General features: G+C 44.2%; 1 protein-coding gene across 1 annotated transcript in view; it reads right to left on the reverse strand.

The window, feature by feature from the left end:
• Positions 1–227: 227 nt before the first annotated feature.
• RIMKLA (ribosomal modification protein rimK-like family member A) overlaps positions 228–13,829 on the reverse strand; it is a 32,701-nt gene continuing 19,099 nt past the window's right edge. Inside the window, exons 3-5 of the mRNA XM_010862666.1 lie at positions 10,588–10,674; positions 4,819–5,022; positions 228–1,283 (exon numbers count right to left, since the gene is read on the reverse strand). Of these exons, the coding sequence (XP_010860968.1) occupies positions 793–1,283; positions 4,819–5,022; positions 10,588–10,674 (782 nt within the window). The 3' untranslated portion in view covers positions 228–792. The remainder of the gene's footprint in view (positions 1,284–4,818; positions 5,023–10,587; positions 10,675–13,829) is intronic.

A 13,829-nucleotide genomic window follows, 5' to 3' on the forward strand; every position in this document is an offset into this window, starting at 1 on the left:
CTCACTGAAACGCATTTCCAGCTGAGGCCAAAGGCAGCAAAGGTGCAAGGGGCTGCTGGGGCTGGCGGTAGCTGAAGCAGGGTCTACATACTTGGCAGTTTGTAGAAAGCTCCAGTTACAGAGCAGGATGTCTGCCAACCACTGAAGTCAAAGGACGCTCAATCTCACTTTCTACAAAGTGCTTCATTGAAGATGCTAATGAGGAAGCTCCCTTTGAAACACCATATCCTGAGTGTCAGAGAAATATGGTCAAGACGGCGATTGATGGGGAGCAGAGACTGATTCTTTTACAGCACTGGGACTGTGTATTCTCTGAGCATCTCTCACACACACAGAGGCGCGCACACACACACACACACACACACACTCTTAATGAAGAGCACACAACTGCAGTCACATTCCACCTCTTCTGCACGTGCCTCTGTCGGGTGGTTGCTCTTTTGTACAGTATCTCCAGAAGCAGTTCCAACTTAATGGGCTCCACTGCTAAAAGCCAAAGCACAGCACAGAGTCAGTGCCCCAAGTCAGCCGTAACATCCAAGTGCTCGCGGCAGACATCGGTCTCAAATCAATCAGTCGGGATGTTGTTCTCCGTGAGGGTTTTTATATTAGTGTTTCTAAAAACCACAAAGCTAGGCCATTTGCTTAAATCATCATTAGAAAGAATGCCGAGTGCCCAGATGGGATTTCTAGTTTCTGTGCAAATGAAATCACACTAGTCCAGATTTTATTCGCTCAAAACTACTAGGGAAGCAGTAGGATTTGGTTTCAGTGCTGCCAAAAAGCAGGAATTCACTTAAGTTTTAATTCTGAAGCAATCCTGGTGTTAATGTTGTAGCTGGGGTCAGGCAGCATGGGGGCCGGGGCCCCCGCTGTGCTGGCTGAGGAAGCCCGGATCTCTCCCAGTTCAGGCTCACTCTCGCTGGAGGTAGACCCGCTGTTGATGGCATAGACGCTCTCTGCAACTCCCTGAGCTGAAGCACAGCCATCTGGCTCTTTCTTCTCCCTGGGGCTAGCCAAGCCTGGGAGGACGGCCATCTTCCCGGTCTGCCTGTTGGGCAGCAAGGACATGGTGTAGTCTGCAATGATCCCGCCCACGTCTAAGTTGCATGCCTGGTCGAAGGCTAGGAAGCCCACGTTGGCATTTGCCTCACACACCACGAAGGAGCCATCGTCCATGATGAGAAGGTCGATGCCACAGAAGTCCATGCCCAGGATGTTAGACACCTGGATAGCCAGCTGCTTGCCTTGTTCCGTCAGCGGGCACATGACGCCCACGCCACCTGTGGGGAAACCACAGTGATGTGACGGTGACACTGTGGCCGAGCAGGACCCTACGGGGCTTCCCAGAATGGACCCTCACCCATGCTCTCCGCTTGCCTTTTGTCTGTAGAAAAACCTTAGTCAAAGAATAAATTTAATCAGAGAAGTGGGAACATGCAGAAAGAAAGGAAAACAGTCCAGCAAGACAAAATAATAATACTTTAGCCATTAAACAAAGCAAGGACTTTAGCTTTCCCTCAAGGACTATAGATAATATTCTGAGCCATGTCCTTTGAGCTGTTTTGCAAATGCTGAAACCCTCACCAGATTGAAGAAGTTAACTATATGCTGTCCACCCCAGCATGTAGACCCCAGACCAGTAGGAACCAGAAGGTTGATGATGCTGAGTCCCCATTATCTCATCACTGATCAATAAGAAGAATGTCCATGAGCTGATCATGCTCAGCTCCCTGAATACTATGAGACTCCTCACTACCCCCTCCAGGCTGGGACACACAGTCCTGTGGGCACTAGCCCACTGTGGCCCCTTTTGCCTGGCAAAGCAATAAAGCTGTTTCTTTTGGTGCTGTGCTGTGCTGAGTTGCTCAGTTGTGTCTGACTCTTTGCAACCCTATGGACTATAGCCCACCAGGCTCCTCTGTCCATAGCGTGCTCCAGACAAGAATACTGGAGTGGGTTGCCATGCCCTCCTCCAGGGGATCCTCTCCTGCATTGCAGGAGGATTCTTTACCATCTGACCCACCAGGGAAAGTCCAAGAATACTGGAGTGGGTAGCCTATCCGTTTCCCAGGGGAACTTCCTGACCCAGGAATCAAACCAGGGTCTCCTGCATTGCAGGTGGATCTTTACCAACTGAGTTACCTGTAGAATTTCTATTTCTCCCAAAACTCTGTCTCCGAGATTTAATCCGGTCCCAGCGTACAGAGGCCAAATTTTGGCAACAATACCAGACACCAACTGACCTTTCAAAGGTCTCAAATGACCTTTCAAAGGAAGGGGGGTATGCTGGCGAGAGGCAGCGAAATGGGCATTTTTATCACACACAAAAGGTCTGCATGGAAATCAGGACACTCTTTGAGAGAGTAATATGAAAGCAATACTCTTTTTTAGAGTTTAAAAAAATGTTTATATTCTCTGACCTAGTCGTCACACCATGAAGGGAATAACCTTATATAATAGGGAAAAAAGCTTTATGCACAAATATGCTGACGGCACAATTATTCAAAATACTGGAAAATCAAAATACTGGTATACAGTAGTCATTTGATATTTGTTGATGAGTAAATAAAATATTATCATCTAAGTAGCTCACAACAGAAGAAAGGAGCATAGTTTACAACCATTACTAAAAATGATGGTGAGTTTGAGATCACATGGGAAAATATTCACACTTAAAAGGTATAAAGGCTGTGCAGCATGACCATGATTATGCAAAAAAAACCCCAAAACCCACTGTCAGAAACAAGACCACCAAAATGTTAACAGTGGTTGTCTCTAGATGGTGGGATTAATTGATAAACATCTTTTTTCATTTGACTCTGCCATATTTCCTAACTTTTCTACATTGAGGATGCATTAGAAGAAACTAGAAGAAACAAAGTTAACTTATTGTTTTCTGAGAGAGGCTTGTGAGACAAAAATCCCATACCAAGATAGAATCTACTTACTCGTACTTGTTAAAAAGCTAAGACCTCAGATTTAATTGTCTCCCTTTAGTCTTCCTGCAAAGATAACACTTGGGACTTCCTTCGTGGTCCAGTAGGATAAGAATCTGCCTGCCAATTCAGGGGGCACAGGTTAGATCCCTGGTCCAGGAAGATCTCACGTGCCTCAGGGCAACTAAACTGAAGCTGGCACTCTAGAGCCTGTCCTCTGCAACAAGAGAAGCCACTGCAGCGAGACGCTTGCGCACTGTGAGGAGGAGGAGCGCCCACTCACCACAACCAGACAAAGCCCGTGCAAAGCAACCGAGACCCAGCAGAGCCACACCAAATAAATCAAGTGGTTAGAAAAAATGACAAAAACGCAATGCTTGCATTCTCATAAACTGATGACTTAAACCTTAACTCTGCCTCTCCACCACTTACTACATTGTATGAGGAAAAGGTTTTAAGCAGCTTTAAAACAGTTCATCAAAAAAAAAAAAAGTGCAATATGGATAAATTACAAAGCTGTGTATTTTCCAGTTAAAGAATGAATTCTGTGAAAGACAAACTGATAATACATAAGGTTTGACACTGCGGCAAGACACAGGAGTGTCATGAACACTAAATGAGATAATGTACTAGGTACAGTGTCAACCTCAGCCTAGCACTTGCTTCTTTCACAGCACTTCAGTCACTGTATCTTACGATGACCTGTTCGTACGTCTTCTTCTTTACTGGACTATAAACTTCCTGAGGGCAAGGACTCTCATTAATCCTTACGCTATCAGCAACTACCCTGGAGCCCACTCTGGGAGACCGCTCAACCACACTCCAGCTGAAGGACTGGATTCGTGTTTCGGCCTCTTCATTAGTCACCAGACTTGATACACTCATCTGGTGATTTGGGAAATAACAACTAGGTATTTTTTCACAATACCAACAAATTCCGCTCATGACAATAGTTGACAATAGCTTTCTGTAACGAACATAAGAATTTCCATGCCCTTGGGACCATCTCCATTCACCATAAGAGAACACAAGCCTTATCAAAAGGTTAATGGGATGGGGTTATGCATTTGACCCAAACAAACTGCAGCTTTCTAATAACATCAAATATAGAAGAAAAACACAATTAAAGAAAAAAAAAAAGAAATACAATGTCAATTATCAATGCAAGGTAAAAGCATATGCTCTGTCTCCTGCCATTACCTTGGTTTACTTCTCACTTTCTTTCTTTTTTTTGTTTTTGGCCATACCACACTGCTCGAGGGAGTCCCAGACCAGGGATTGAACCCATGCCCTCAGCAGTGAAAGTGCAGAGTCTGAGCCACTGGAACCCCAAGGAGTACCCCCACCGCCTTAGTTTTAGACTTTCCTTACTTCTGGCCTGAGCTGTTGTCGCAGTTTCCAAACTCAGCTCCCCTGCCTCCCTCCTACGCTTTCAATCCATCCTCTTTTCAGACGTCAGTTTTTCTCAAACACCAGCCCTCCCGTCACTCCCTTGTATAATGGGGACTACCAGGTCTTAACGCCTATGACATAGGGTTCACATCGCAGTGTCCTGACATTTCCTGGTTTGACCTCCGTCACAGCCCGTATACCCACCTGTCCCCCACCTGGACTGCTTCCTGCTAAGGGAAAAGGCTTGCTTCTAATTCCTCTCTGTGATCCTGGCACCTCGCAGAGGGTCTGACCAGATAGGAGGGATCAAGACACCTGGACTGGGTGCAAACATCCTGAGATGGTGAAGGACAGGGAAGCCTGGCACGCTGCAGTCCACGGGGTCACAGACAGGTGGACTGAGCAACTGAACAACAAAAACATCCTGATGAAAAGCCCCGGTGGCTTCCCCCTGACCAAAGTCCCACTCTGAGCTTCAGTGCCTCACCGAGAGAGCAGTTGCTCTGCATCCGTCCATCTGTGGAGCAGCGAAGCATGGAGCCTATCACCTGGCCGCCGACCACCACCACCCGGATATCTTTTCCATGGGACTCCTTCACGTACTTCTGGAACAGGTAGGGCACGTCGTGGCGGATCAGGTGGCAGATGTCTGAGAGGTGGTGTTTATCTCTTGCAAGAAAAACACCTTTTCCTTTAAGAAGAAAGACAAACAGCAAAAAAAGGAGTTAGACACGCCTCTGAGCACGGTCCTTGCCATCCCACCTCCCAGTCCAGAGTCAACCATTCTTTCCCAACCTGCCTCACTCTGGCCCCTTCAACTTCTCTGAGTTGACTCTTGTGTCTTCTCAAATGGCCATCAAATTTTATTTTCCCTGGGTTTTACTCACCTCCCTCTCTGTTCACAATGTTTTTTTTTTTTCCCAAAATGAAATCAAAATGTATCCCAGAAACACACAGAAGAGGCCAAAATAAAATCTTAAGAATCTAGTTAATTCGGTTCCAAAACTGGAGGATGCTGATCTGTCAGAGTCCATGCCTCACTCACTTTTGTTTAAATCCCCCAAACTTACTGTGTCAATCAATGTTTATGGAACATAATTAACTGAACATACTTTAGAGAAATTCCCAGTTGAGATGGAGAGAGACCATGAAAGATAACGACACAGCCTGATATGGCATTAGGAGAGGTCAGTGCTGAATACTATGGGAGTTCAAGAAGTAGCCACTGCCAGATGTCCTGAACTTTCAAACATAAGAAATGTATTATTTGGCTATATCCATTTCATTCTAAAAGGAATGACCCATACTTCTACTGATGTCTGGGGAAAGCATTCCTACTTGATTCCAAATTCTTTATTTTCTGCCTGAATCACTTACGCTTTTGAATTGCTTGACATCTGCCTTTCCATTTGCACATTAGCTAACAGATCTGAGCAGGGGGGCCTGAAGGGTTTCCCCTACAAATCTGACATGAACATACTATACCCTGAACCTTGTTAGCAAATATGGAACAAAGAGATGGTCTTCCTAAGATTTGTTACTACCTTAGAAAGAGTGGGACATTTCTGAAGTCTCAAAAAAAAAAAAAAAAAAAAGGATGGGTATCAGTCCCCAGTGGCGAATAAGATCAAGAAGTAACCTCCAAAACACGGCGTGGTCATTGGACATTTGGCACCAGGAGATCTGGCGTCTGGCAGCAGATGGCTGGGATTCAGTGATAGGAGGATTTTCAGCAGAAATGAGGGCTAAAAACAGGTTCCTTGGTTCCTGGCACAGAGCTTCCAATATGGGGCTTAGTCTGCAGTTAATTAAGGAGCTACAGTTTTAAAGCAAGGAGGGAAAAAACTAGGGTGGTGTGGGGGAAGAGTACTAAGGTTATTTAATCATCTACTGTGCGCCAAATACTTGATTTTTTAAAATTATATCTTTCATATTTCATGCTAGCTCTGTGAAGGCATTAGGACAAGTATAGCTATTTTTGTTTGACAGAAAAGGAACATTAGGCCCCACAAGATTAGTAACTTTCTGAAGGGCACATCTTGCATGAGTCCATCGCCTTCTTGAGATTTATTTCCATATACCAGAGCCTAACAGCTGCTGCAACTTTGCTCACTCCCTATCCACTGTCGCTCAGATGCTGCGTGTTACAACCAACCTGAAAATGAAATTAAGAACACCATTCCACTTACAATAGTATCAAAAGGAATACATTTAGCCAAACAGGTTCAAGACTTATTCACAGAAAAGTACAAAACATTTTTGAAAGTAATTAAAGACTGAAATAAGTGGAAAGACATTCCATGTTCAAAAAACGGAAGACAATATTGTTAAGATGGAAATACTCCTCAAATTGGCCTACAGATTCAATGTAATCCCCACCAAAACTCCAGCTTCCTTTTACTTCAGAAATTGATATACTGGTCCTAAAATTTATATGTAAATTTATGGGACAGGTTTGGATGGACTCCGGGAGTTGGTGATGGACAGGGAGGCCTGGTGTGCTGCGGTTCATGGGGTCGCAAAGAGCCAGACATGACTGCGTGACTGAACTGAACTGAATAGCCAACACAATCTTGAAAAAGAAGGACAAAGTTGGAGGACTTGAACTTCCCAATTTCAAAATTTTCTACTGGGGGCTCAGATGGTAAAAGAATAGGCCTGCAATGCGGGAGATCCGGGTTCGATCCCTGGGTCGGGAAGATCTCCTTGAGAAGGGAATGGCAACCCACTCCAGTATGGCAACCCACTCCATGCCTGGAGAATCTCATGGACAGAGGAGCCTGCTGGGCTACATACCTTCCACAAGGTCACAGAGAGTCAGACATGACTGTGTGACTGATACATACATGCACACACAACAGTGTGGCATAAGGATAGACATATAGATCAATGAGACAGAACTGAGAACCCAGAATAAACCCCCCATACAGATGGTCAGTTTTGGATTTTTGACAAGAGTTCCAAGAGCATTCAGTGGGGAATCAACAGTCTCTTCAACAATAATACCCGGAAAACTGGATATTCACAGGCAAATGAATGAAATTTGACTCCATCACACCATATACAAAAATTAATTCAAAATGGATCAAACACTCCAAATGTAAGGGCTAAAACTGTAAAACTCTTAGAAAGAAAAATAGGTGTAAATCTGTTTGACCTTGGATTAGGCAAGCACAAAATGACATCAAAAGCACAAGTAATCAAAAGAAAAAATTGGACTTCATCAAAATCAAAACCTTTTGTACATCAAAGGATGCTATCAAAAAAAAAGCAAAAAGACAACCTACAGAGTAGGAAGAAATCATGCTCAAATTATGTATCTGGTAAGAGTGTAGTAACCGCAATACAGCAAGAGCTCTAAAAAATGTAATACAAAGATCAGTAAACTAACTGAAAATGGGCAAAGAATTTGAAAAGTCATCTCTCCAAAGAAGATATACAAATGGGCAATAACATGAAAAGATGTTCAACATTAGTCATTAGGGAAATACAAATCAAAATTATAGTACAATCCCATAAACACCACTAGGATGGCTATAATAAAAACAAATTAGACATTTAAAAGTTGCTGAGAGTAAATCTTAGACATTTTTACAATAAGGAAAAAAATTCTGTACCTATGACGGATATTAACTTACTGTGATCATTTTGCAATATATACAAATATTGAATCACTATGATGTACACCTGAAACTAATATAATGTTTCACATTAATCATACCTCAATTAAAAAAAGATTTTAAAAATTTAAAAATAAATCTGTAAAACAGACCTATACATTACTAATGCTTGGCAAACATGCATTTTTGTTCTTTTTGCTTTGTGACTTGTTTTTATTGTGGAGGTATGGTGACCATTTAACATCACTTGCCTAGGCCAATTAATATACCTAATATAAAAGTTTTACTTAGTATGTGGTGAAAGTAGAACTCTCATACATTGCTGGTAGGGATATAAAACGGCATAACTGTTGTGGAACACCACTGTAGGGAAGCATTGGTGGTTTCCCTAATGTTAAACACAGAGTGGCCATATGACCCCGCAATTCCCTTCTTAGGTGTATATATACACCCAAGAGAAATGAAAACATATATTCACACATATGTGCACCAATGTTCACATCAGCATTATTCATAATAGCCACAAAGCAGAACAACCCAAATGCCCATCAATGGATAACAGATAAACAAAATGTGGCATATCCATATAAAATATTACTGAGTCATAAAAAGGGATAAAAACCTGATCCATTCTCCAGCATGGATGATCCTCACAAACATTACACTAAAAGAAACCAGACACAAAAGGCCACATATTGTACAGTTCCATTGATAGGAAACATCCAAGAGGCAAATCCATAGAAACAGAAAGTAGATTAGTGTTGCAAGGGACCAGGGGAGGGACCACTGGGATTGATCTTTGACAAATACAGGGTTTCTTCTGGAGGTGATGAAAATATTGTGGAATTAGATAGTGGGGGCTACCCTGGTGGCTCAGACAGTAAAGAATCTGCCTGCAATGCAGAGGACCTGGGTTCGAGCTCTTGGTCAGGAAGATCCCCTGGCAAAGGAACTGGCTACCTGCTCTACTATTCTTGTCTGGAGAATTCCATGGACAGAGGAGGAGTCTGGCAGTCTACAGTCCATGGGGTTGCAAAGAATCGGGCATGACTGAGTGACTACATTTATTTACACAATGGTTGTACAGAAGAGTAAAAATACTAAAATCCTCATAATTGTACAACATAAAATGGTATGTTTTTTGTTTTATGAATTATCTCTTAATTTTTAAAACATCTATAAGTACTACATCTGCTATTTAGTTTACTTATCATCTGTCTTACCTTTCTACAATGTGAGCTCCTTGAGGGTAGGAAGTTTTGTTCTGCTCCTTTCTGTATCCCCCTAGCACTTTGTGGGCACTCAATAAATATCAGCTGAATTTTATTTCACGTATATTTCACCACAATAAAAAAACAAGTTGAGACACTGCATTTTTGCACTGCAGTATATCTGAACAGTATTCAGAGCCCCACCTCACCATCCCAACTCATTTCTCTTACTCCTCAACTCCTTTCCCAGGTTGCTCTGCCCACGCCGGCTTCTGCATGCTGCTTACCCAGTTCAAATTCCAGATTCCAAATGAAGTCTCCTTTCCTTCCACTGAAGCCTTCCCTGCCTCAGGGCAGAGCGGGTCCCTCCCTCCATGAGGCTGAACCAGGCGCTAGGGCCTGCATGGCACAGTGGTCATCGCCTGCAATGCAACGTCTCTACCCTCTACACAGCGAAGACCAAGAGCAGGCTGGGTGTCAGGTTCATGGGAACTGCTCATTCCATGTCCACCCAGGGTACCTCCTGTCACTCCAGATGCCCTGAGCAGTACAGGATGCCATCTGGGTATCATCAGAAGGTACCCGCTCACATACCACAGGGGAGGGGAACTAGTTCTGGCTGCACACATCCTCTTCAACTACTGTGTCCTGAGCACTGTAGGAGGTCCTGAGGACAGAGATGGGCAGGACCAAGTTCCCACCTCTGAGCAGCTGCAGTAGGAAAGGGGAAAAGGCACAGAAATCTATACCTGTAGTAAAGCGTAGTACTATGCTGGAGGCAAGGATGAAGTGCTTCGGCAACACGAAGGGAAGAGTGATCAACTTTGGAAGAGAGGGAAAGAGACCAGGGTTGTGGAGGGAGAAGAAATGACGTGAAGCTGGCTTTAACACCCAGGCAGAAGCTCACTAGAGCACAGAGGAAGGCAGCATCCCCAGAAAAGGGAAGAGAACAGATTTTTTAAGAGAGAAGGAGACAGTCTAGGCTAGAATGGATTATGGAGTGTTCAGGTAGCCAGAGAAGGCTGCCAAGGTATGTGGACACCCTCTAAGGTGAGGAATAGGAACTGTGTCTAACAGGCAACACAAGCTCTTGGGAAGGTTTTTCAGCAAAGGGGTGACAAGAAGAGATCTATGTTCCAGAGAAACTGTTTCCCACAAAGACGAGCGGATGCACTGGCAGTGGAGTTCAGGAAACCAGTCAGAACCAAGTCAGGAGTCTACTGTGAGAGTCTAGGGAAGGGCCGGGAAGGCTGTGGACAAAGCTAGAACAGTGGGAACAGCGAGAAGGGGACAGAGCTAAGGACTACACCACAAGCTCCGCCAGGGGGAGCTCCGTCTCTCTGAGCAGCGCTTCTGCAGCGCGGGGGCGAGGGTCTCGTCCGCAGAGCTGCCGCCCAACCAGAAGCCGGGGCAGAGGGCACTGACCCCGGTGTCCGCGCGTGCTCTTCACCACCACGGGGTAGCCCAGCGGCTCGGCTTCATCGATCATTTTCGAAAAGTCTTCATGTCCACCTGCCAAGAAAAGCGAAAGTCAGGGAAGGTGAGGCTGATGGTTGGGGGGCGGTCTGTGGGAATTCTTTAGAGGCCTAGCGTCTCTCTGATTAAGGCAATTTGAACCCATTCCATCCGACAGACTATGTATTTTGTACCTGTCATCCAAAAGGTGGGAGCAGAGAGAGAAGGTAAGTGGCATTATCAGGGGCTTCTACCTGGCAGAGGCTTCACGTGCTCCAGTCCATGTCATTCTCATGACAAGCCCATGGGCAGGGCAGGGATTTTTTTCCCTTATCATGGCTGGGGTAGGCAGACCTCTAAGAAGGCCCCCGAGATTCCTACCTGCTGGTGTACATGCCCTGTATAATCCCCCTCCTAAGTGTAGGAGGGACCTGTGACTATGCTGGGACAGCATTCCTGTGATCAGGCTAATAATCAGTTGACTCGAATTAATTAAAAGGGAGATGTTCTTGGTGGGCCCTGTCCTAATCAGGTGAGCCCTGTAAAAGAAGGTGAAGCAGCAGAGAAACTCTCCTGCTGGCCTTGGGGGAGTGAACTGCCATGCTGGAGAGAAGTCCATGTGACAGGGCCAGGCGGGCAGCCTCTAGGAGCTGAGAATGGCCCTAAATTAACAACCAGCAGAAACAGGGGATCTCAGTCCTACAACTACAAGGAACTAAATGCCAACCAGTGAGCCTGGAAAATCCCAGACCTCAGATGAGATCCCAGCCCAGCTGCACCTTGATTTCAGCCTAGTGAGACCTGAGTATAGAACCCAGCTATGCCATAGCTAGACTTCAGACCTTCCAAAACTGTGAGTTGGTAAATGGGTGTTGTCTAAGCTGCTGAGTTTTCAGTAGATTGTTGTACAGAGGTAGAAAACCATTATCCAAAGAAACCAAGTCTGGGATTTGTCTCATCCAAGGTTAAGGCATGACTGAATTGGCTCCACTATACTCCTTTAAGCCTTCATTTAAAAACTGTGAATATATATATTAAAAAAAAATAAAAAACTGTGAATATTAATATGTATTAAAATCCTTCTAAATTGTTTTATAAGCTTCCTTGATTTCCTACACTTTGCATCTTTGTTGTTGTTGTTTAGTTGCTAACTTGTGTCTGACTCTTTTGTTACCCCATGGACTGTAGCCCACCAGGCTCCTCTGTCCATGGGATTTCCCAGGCAAGAGTACTGGAGTGGGTTGCCATGTCCTTCTCCAGGGGATCTTCCCTACCCAGGGATCAAACCCATGTCTCTGCATTACAGGCAGATTCTTCACCACTGAGCCGCCAGGGAAGCCCCTTTGTATCTTTAGGGGACCATTATTCTTCCTACCACAGGTGTTATAGTTCATCAAATTTTTTGCAAAACAAAATACTCTGAAATACTAATAAGACCTGTCACAAAAGTGCTAATGATTTTTAAAAATGAAAAGCAGCATACAGAGGCAGTGCAGATAAAACAGGGGCATCATCACATGAAAACATTTTATAAGAAGAGAACTCCTAGCTTCCTGATACCCACTGATAAAGGTAACTCCTCTCTAACGATCTTTTTGTCCTTCCCTAGAATACAATGCAAGGAAGGCCCTTTATTTATTTATTTATGGCTGATGGTATGTGGACTCTTAGTTCCCCAACCAGGCACTGCACCTGCACCCCTTGCATTGGAAGTATGGAGTCTTAATCACTGGAGTGCCAGCCAAGTCCCAAGAGGGGTTTTTCTTATCTGAGGCCATTCCTGTACCTGGGCCTCAGACCCCTTTCCCTCTTGCCTCCTCAGGGATTTTGCAATATTAAGTGTCCTCCCTCTGCTGTATCTTCAACCTCTCAGTTCAGAATGGCAGCAGTATTTTAAACACGCTCAGTTGTCTCCCATCTTAAACAAATAAAACCCATTCCTTGACCCTGAATCATCCCTTAGTTACAACCTTGAACACAGTAGGGAAAACCGCCAGACCATTCAGGTAAGACCTAAATCAAATCCCTTACGATTATACAGTGGAAGTGAGAAATAGATTTAAGGGACCAGATCTGATAGACAGAATGCCTGATGAACTATGGACGGAGGTTCATGACATTGTACAGGAGACAGGGATCAAGACCATCCCCAAGAAAAAGAAATGCAAAAAAGCAAAATGGCTGTCTGGGGAGGCCTTACAAATAGCGGTGAAAAGAGAAGCGAAAAGCAAAGAAGGAAAGGAAAGATATACCCATTTGAATGCAGAGTTCCAAACAACAGCATGGAGAGATAAGAAAGCCTTCCTCAGCGATCAGTGCAAAGAAATAGAGGAAAACAATAGAATGGGAAAGACTAGAGATCTCTTCGAGGAAATTAGAGATACCAAGGGAACATTTCATGCAAAGATGGGCTCAATAAAGCACAGAAATGGTATGGACCTAACAGAAGCAGAAGATATTAAGAAGAGGTGGCAAGAATACACAGAAGAACTGTACAAAAAAGATCTTCACGACCCAGATAATCATGATGGTGTGATCACTCACCTAGAGCCAGACATCCTGAAATGCGAAGTCAAGTGGGCCTTAGAAAGCATCACTACAAACAAAGCTAGTGGAGGTGATGGAATTCCAGTTGAGCTATTTCAAATTCTGAAAGATGATGCTGTGAAAGTGCTGCACTCAATATGCCAGCAAATTTGGAAAACTCAGAAACTCAGCAGTGGCCACAGGACTGGAAAAGGTCAGTTTTCATTCCAATCCCAAAGAAAGGCAATGCCAAAGAATGCTCAAACTACCGCACAATTGCACTCATCTCACACGCTAGTAACGTAATGCTCAAAATTCTCCAAGCCAGGCTTCAGCAATACGTGAACCGTGAGCAAGCTGGTTTTAGAAAAGGCAGAGGAACCAGAGATCAAATTGCCAACATTTTCTGGATCATCGAAAAAGCAAGAGAGTTCCAGAAAAACATCTATTTCTGCTTTATTGACTATGCCAAAGCCTTTGACTGTGTGGATCACAATGAACTGTGGAAAATTCTGAAAGAGATGGGAATACCAGACCACCTGAGCTGCCTCTTGAGAAATCTGTATGCAGGTCAGGAAGCAACAGTTATAACTGGACTTGGAACAACAGACTGGTTCCAAATAGGAAAAGGCTGTATATTTTTACCCTGCTTATTTAATTTATATGCAGAGTACATAATGAGAAAC

Source organism: Bison bison, unplaced genomic scaffold (genome assembly GCF_000754665.1).
Source record: "Bison bison bison isolate TAMUID 2011002044 unplaced genomic scaffold, Bison_UMD1.0 scf7180017864484, whole genome shotgun sequence".
Classification (NCBI taxonomy): domain Eukaryota; kingdom Metazoa; phylum Chordata; class Mammalia; order Artiodactyla; family Bovidae; genus Bison; species Bison bison.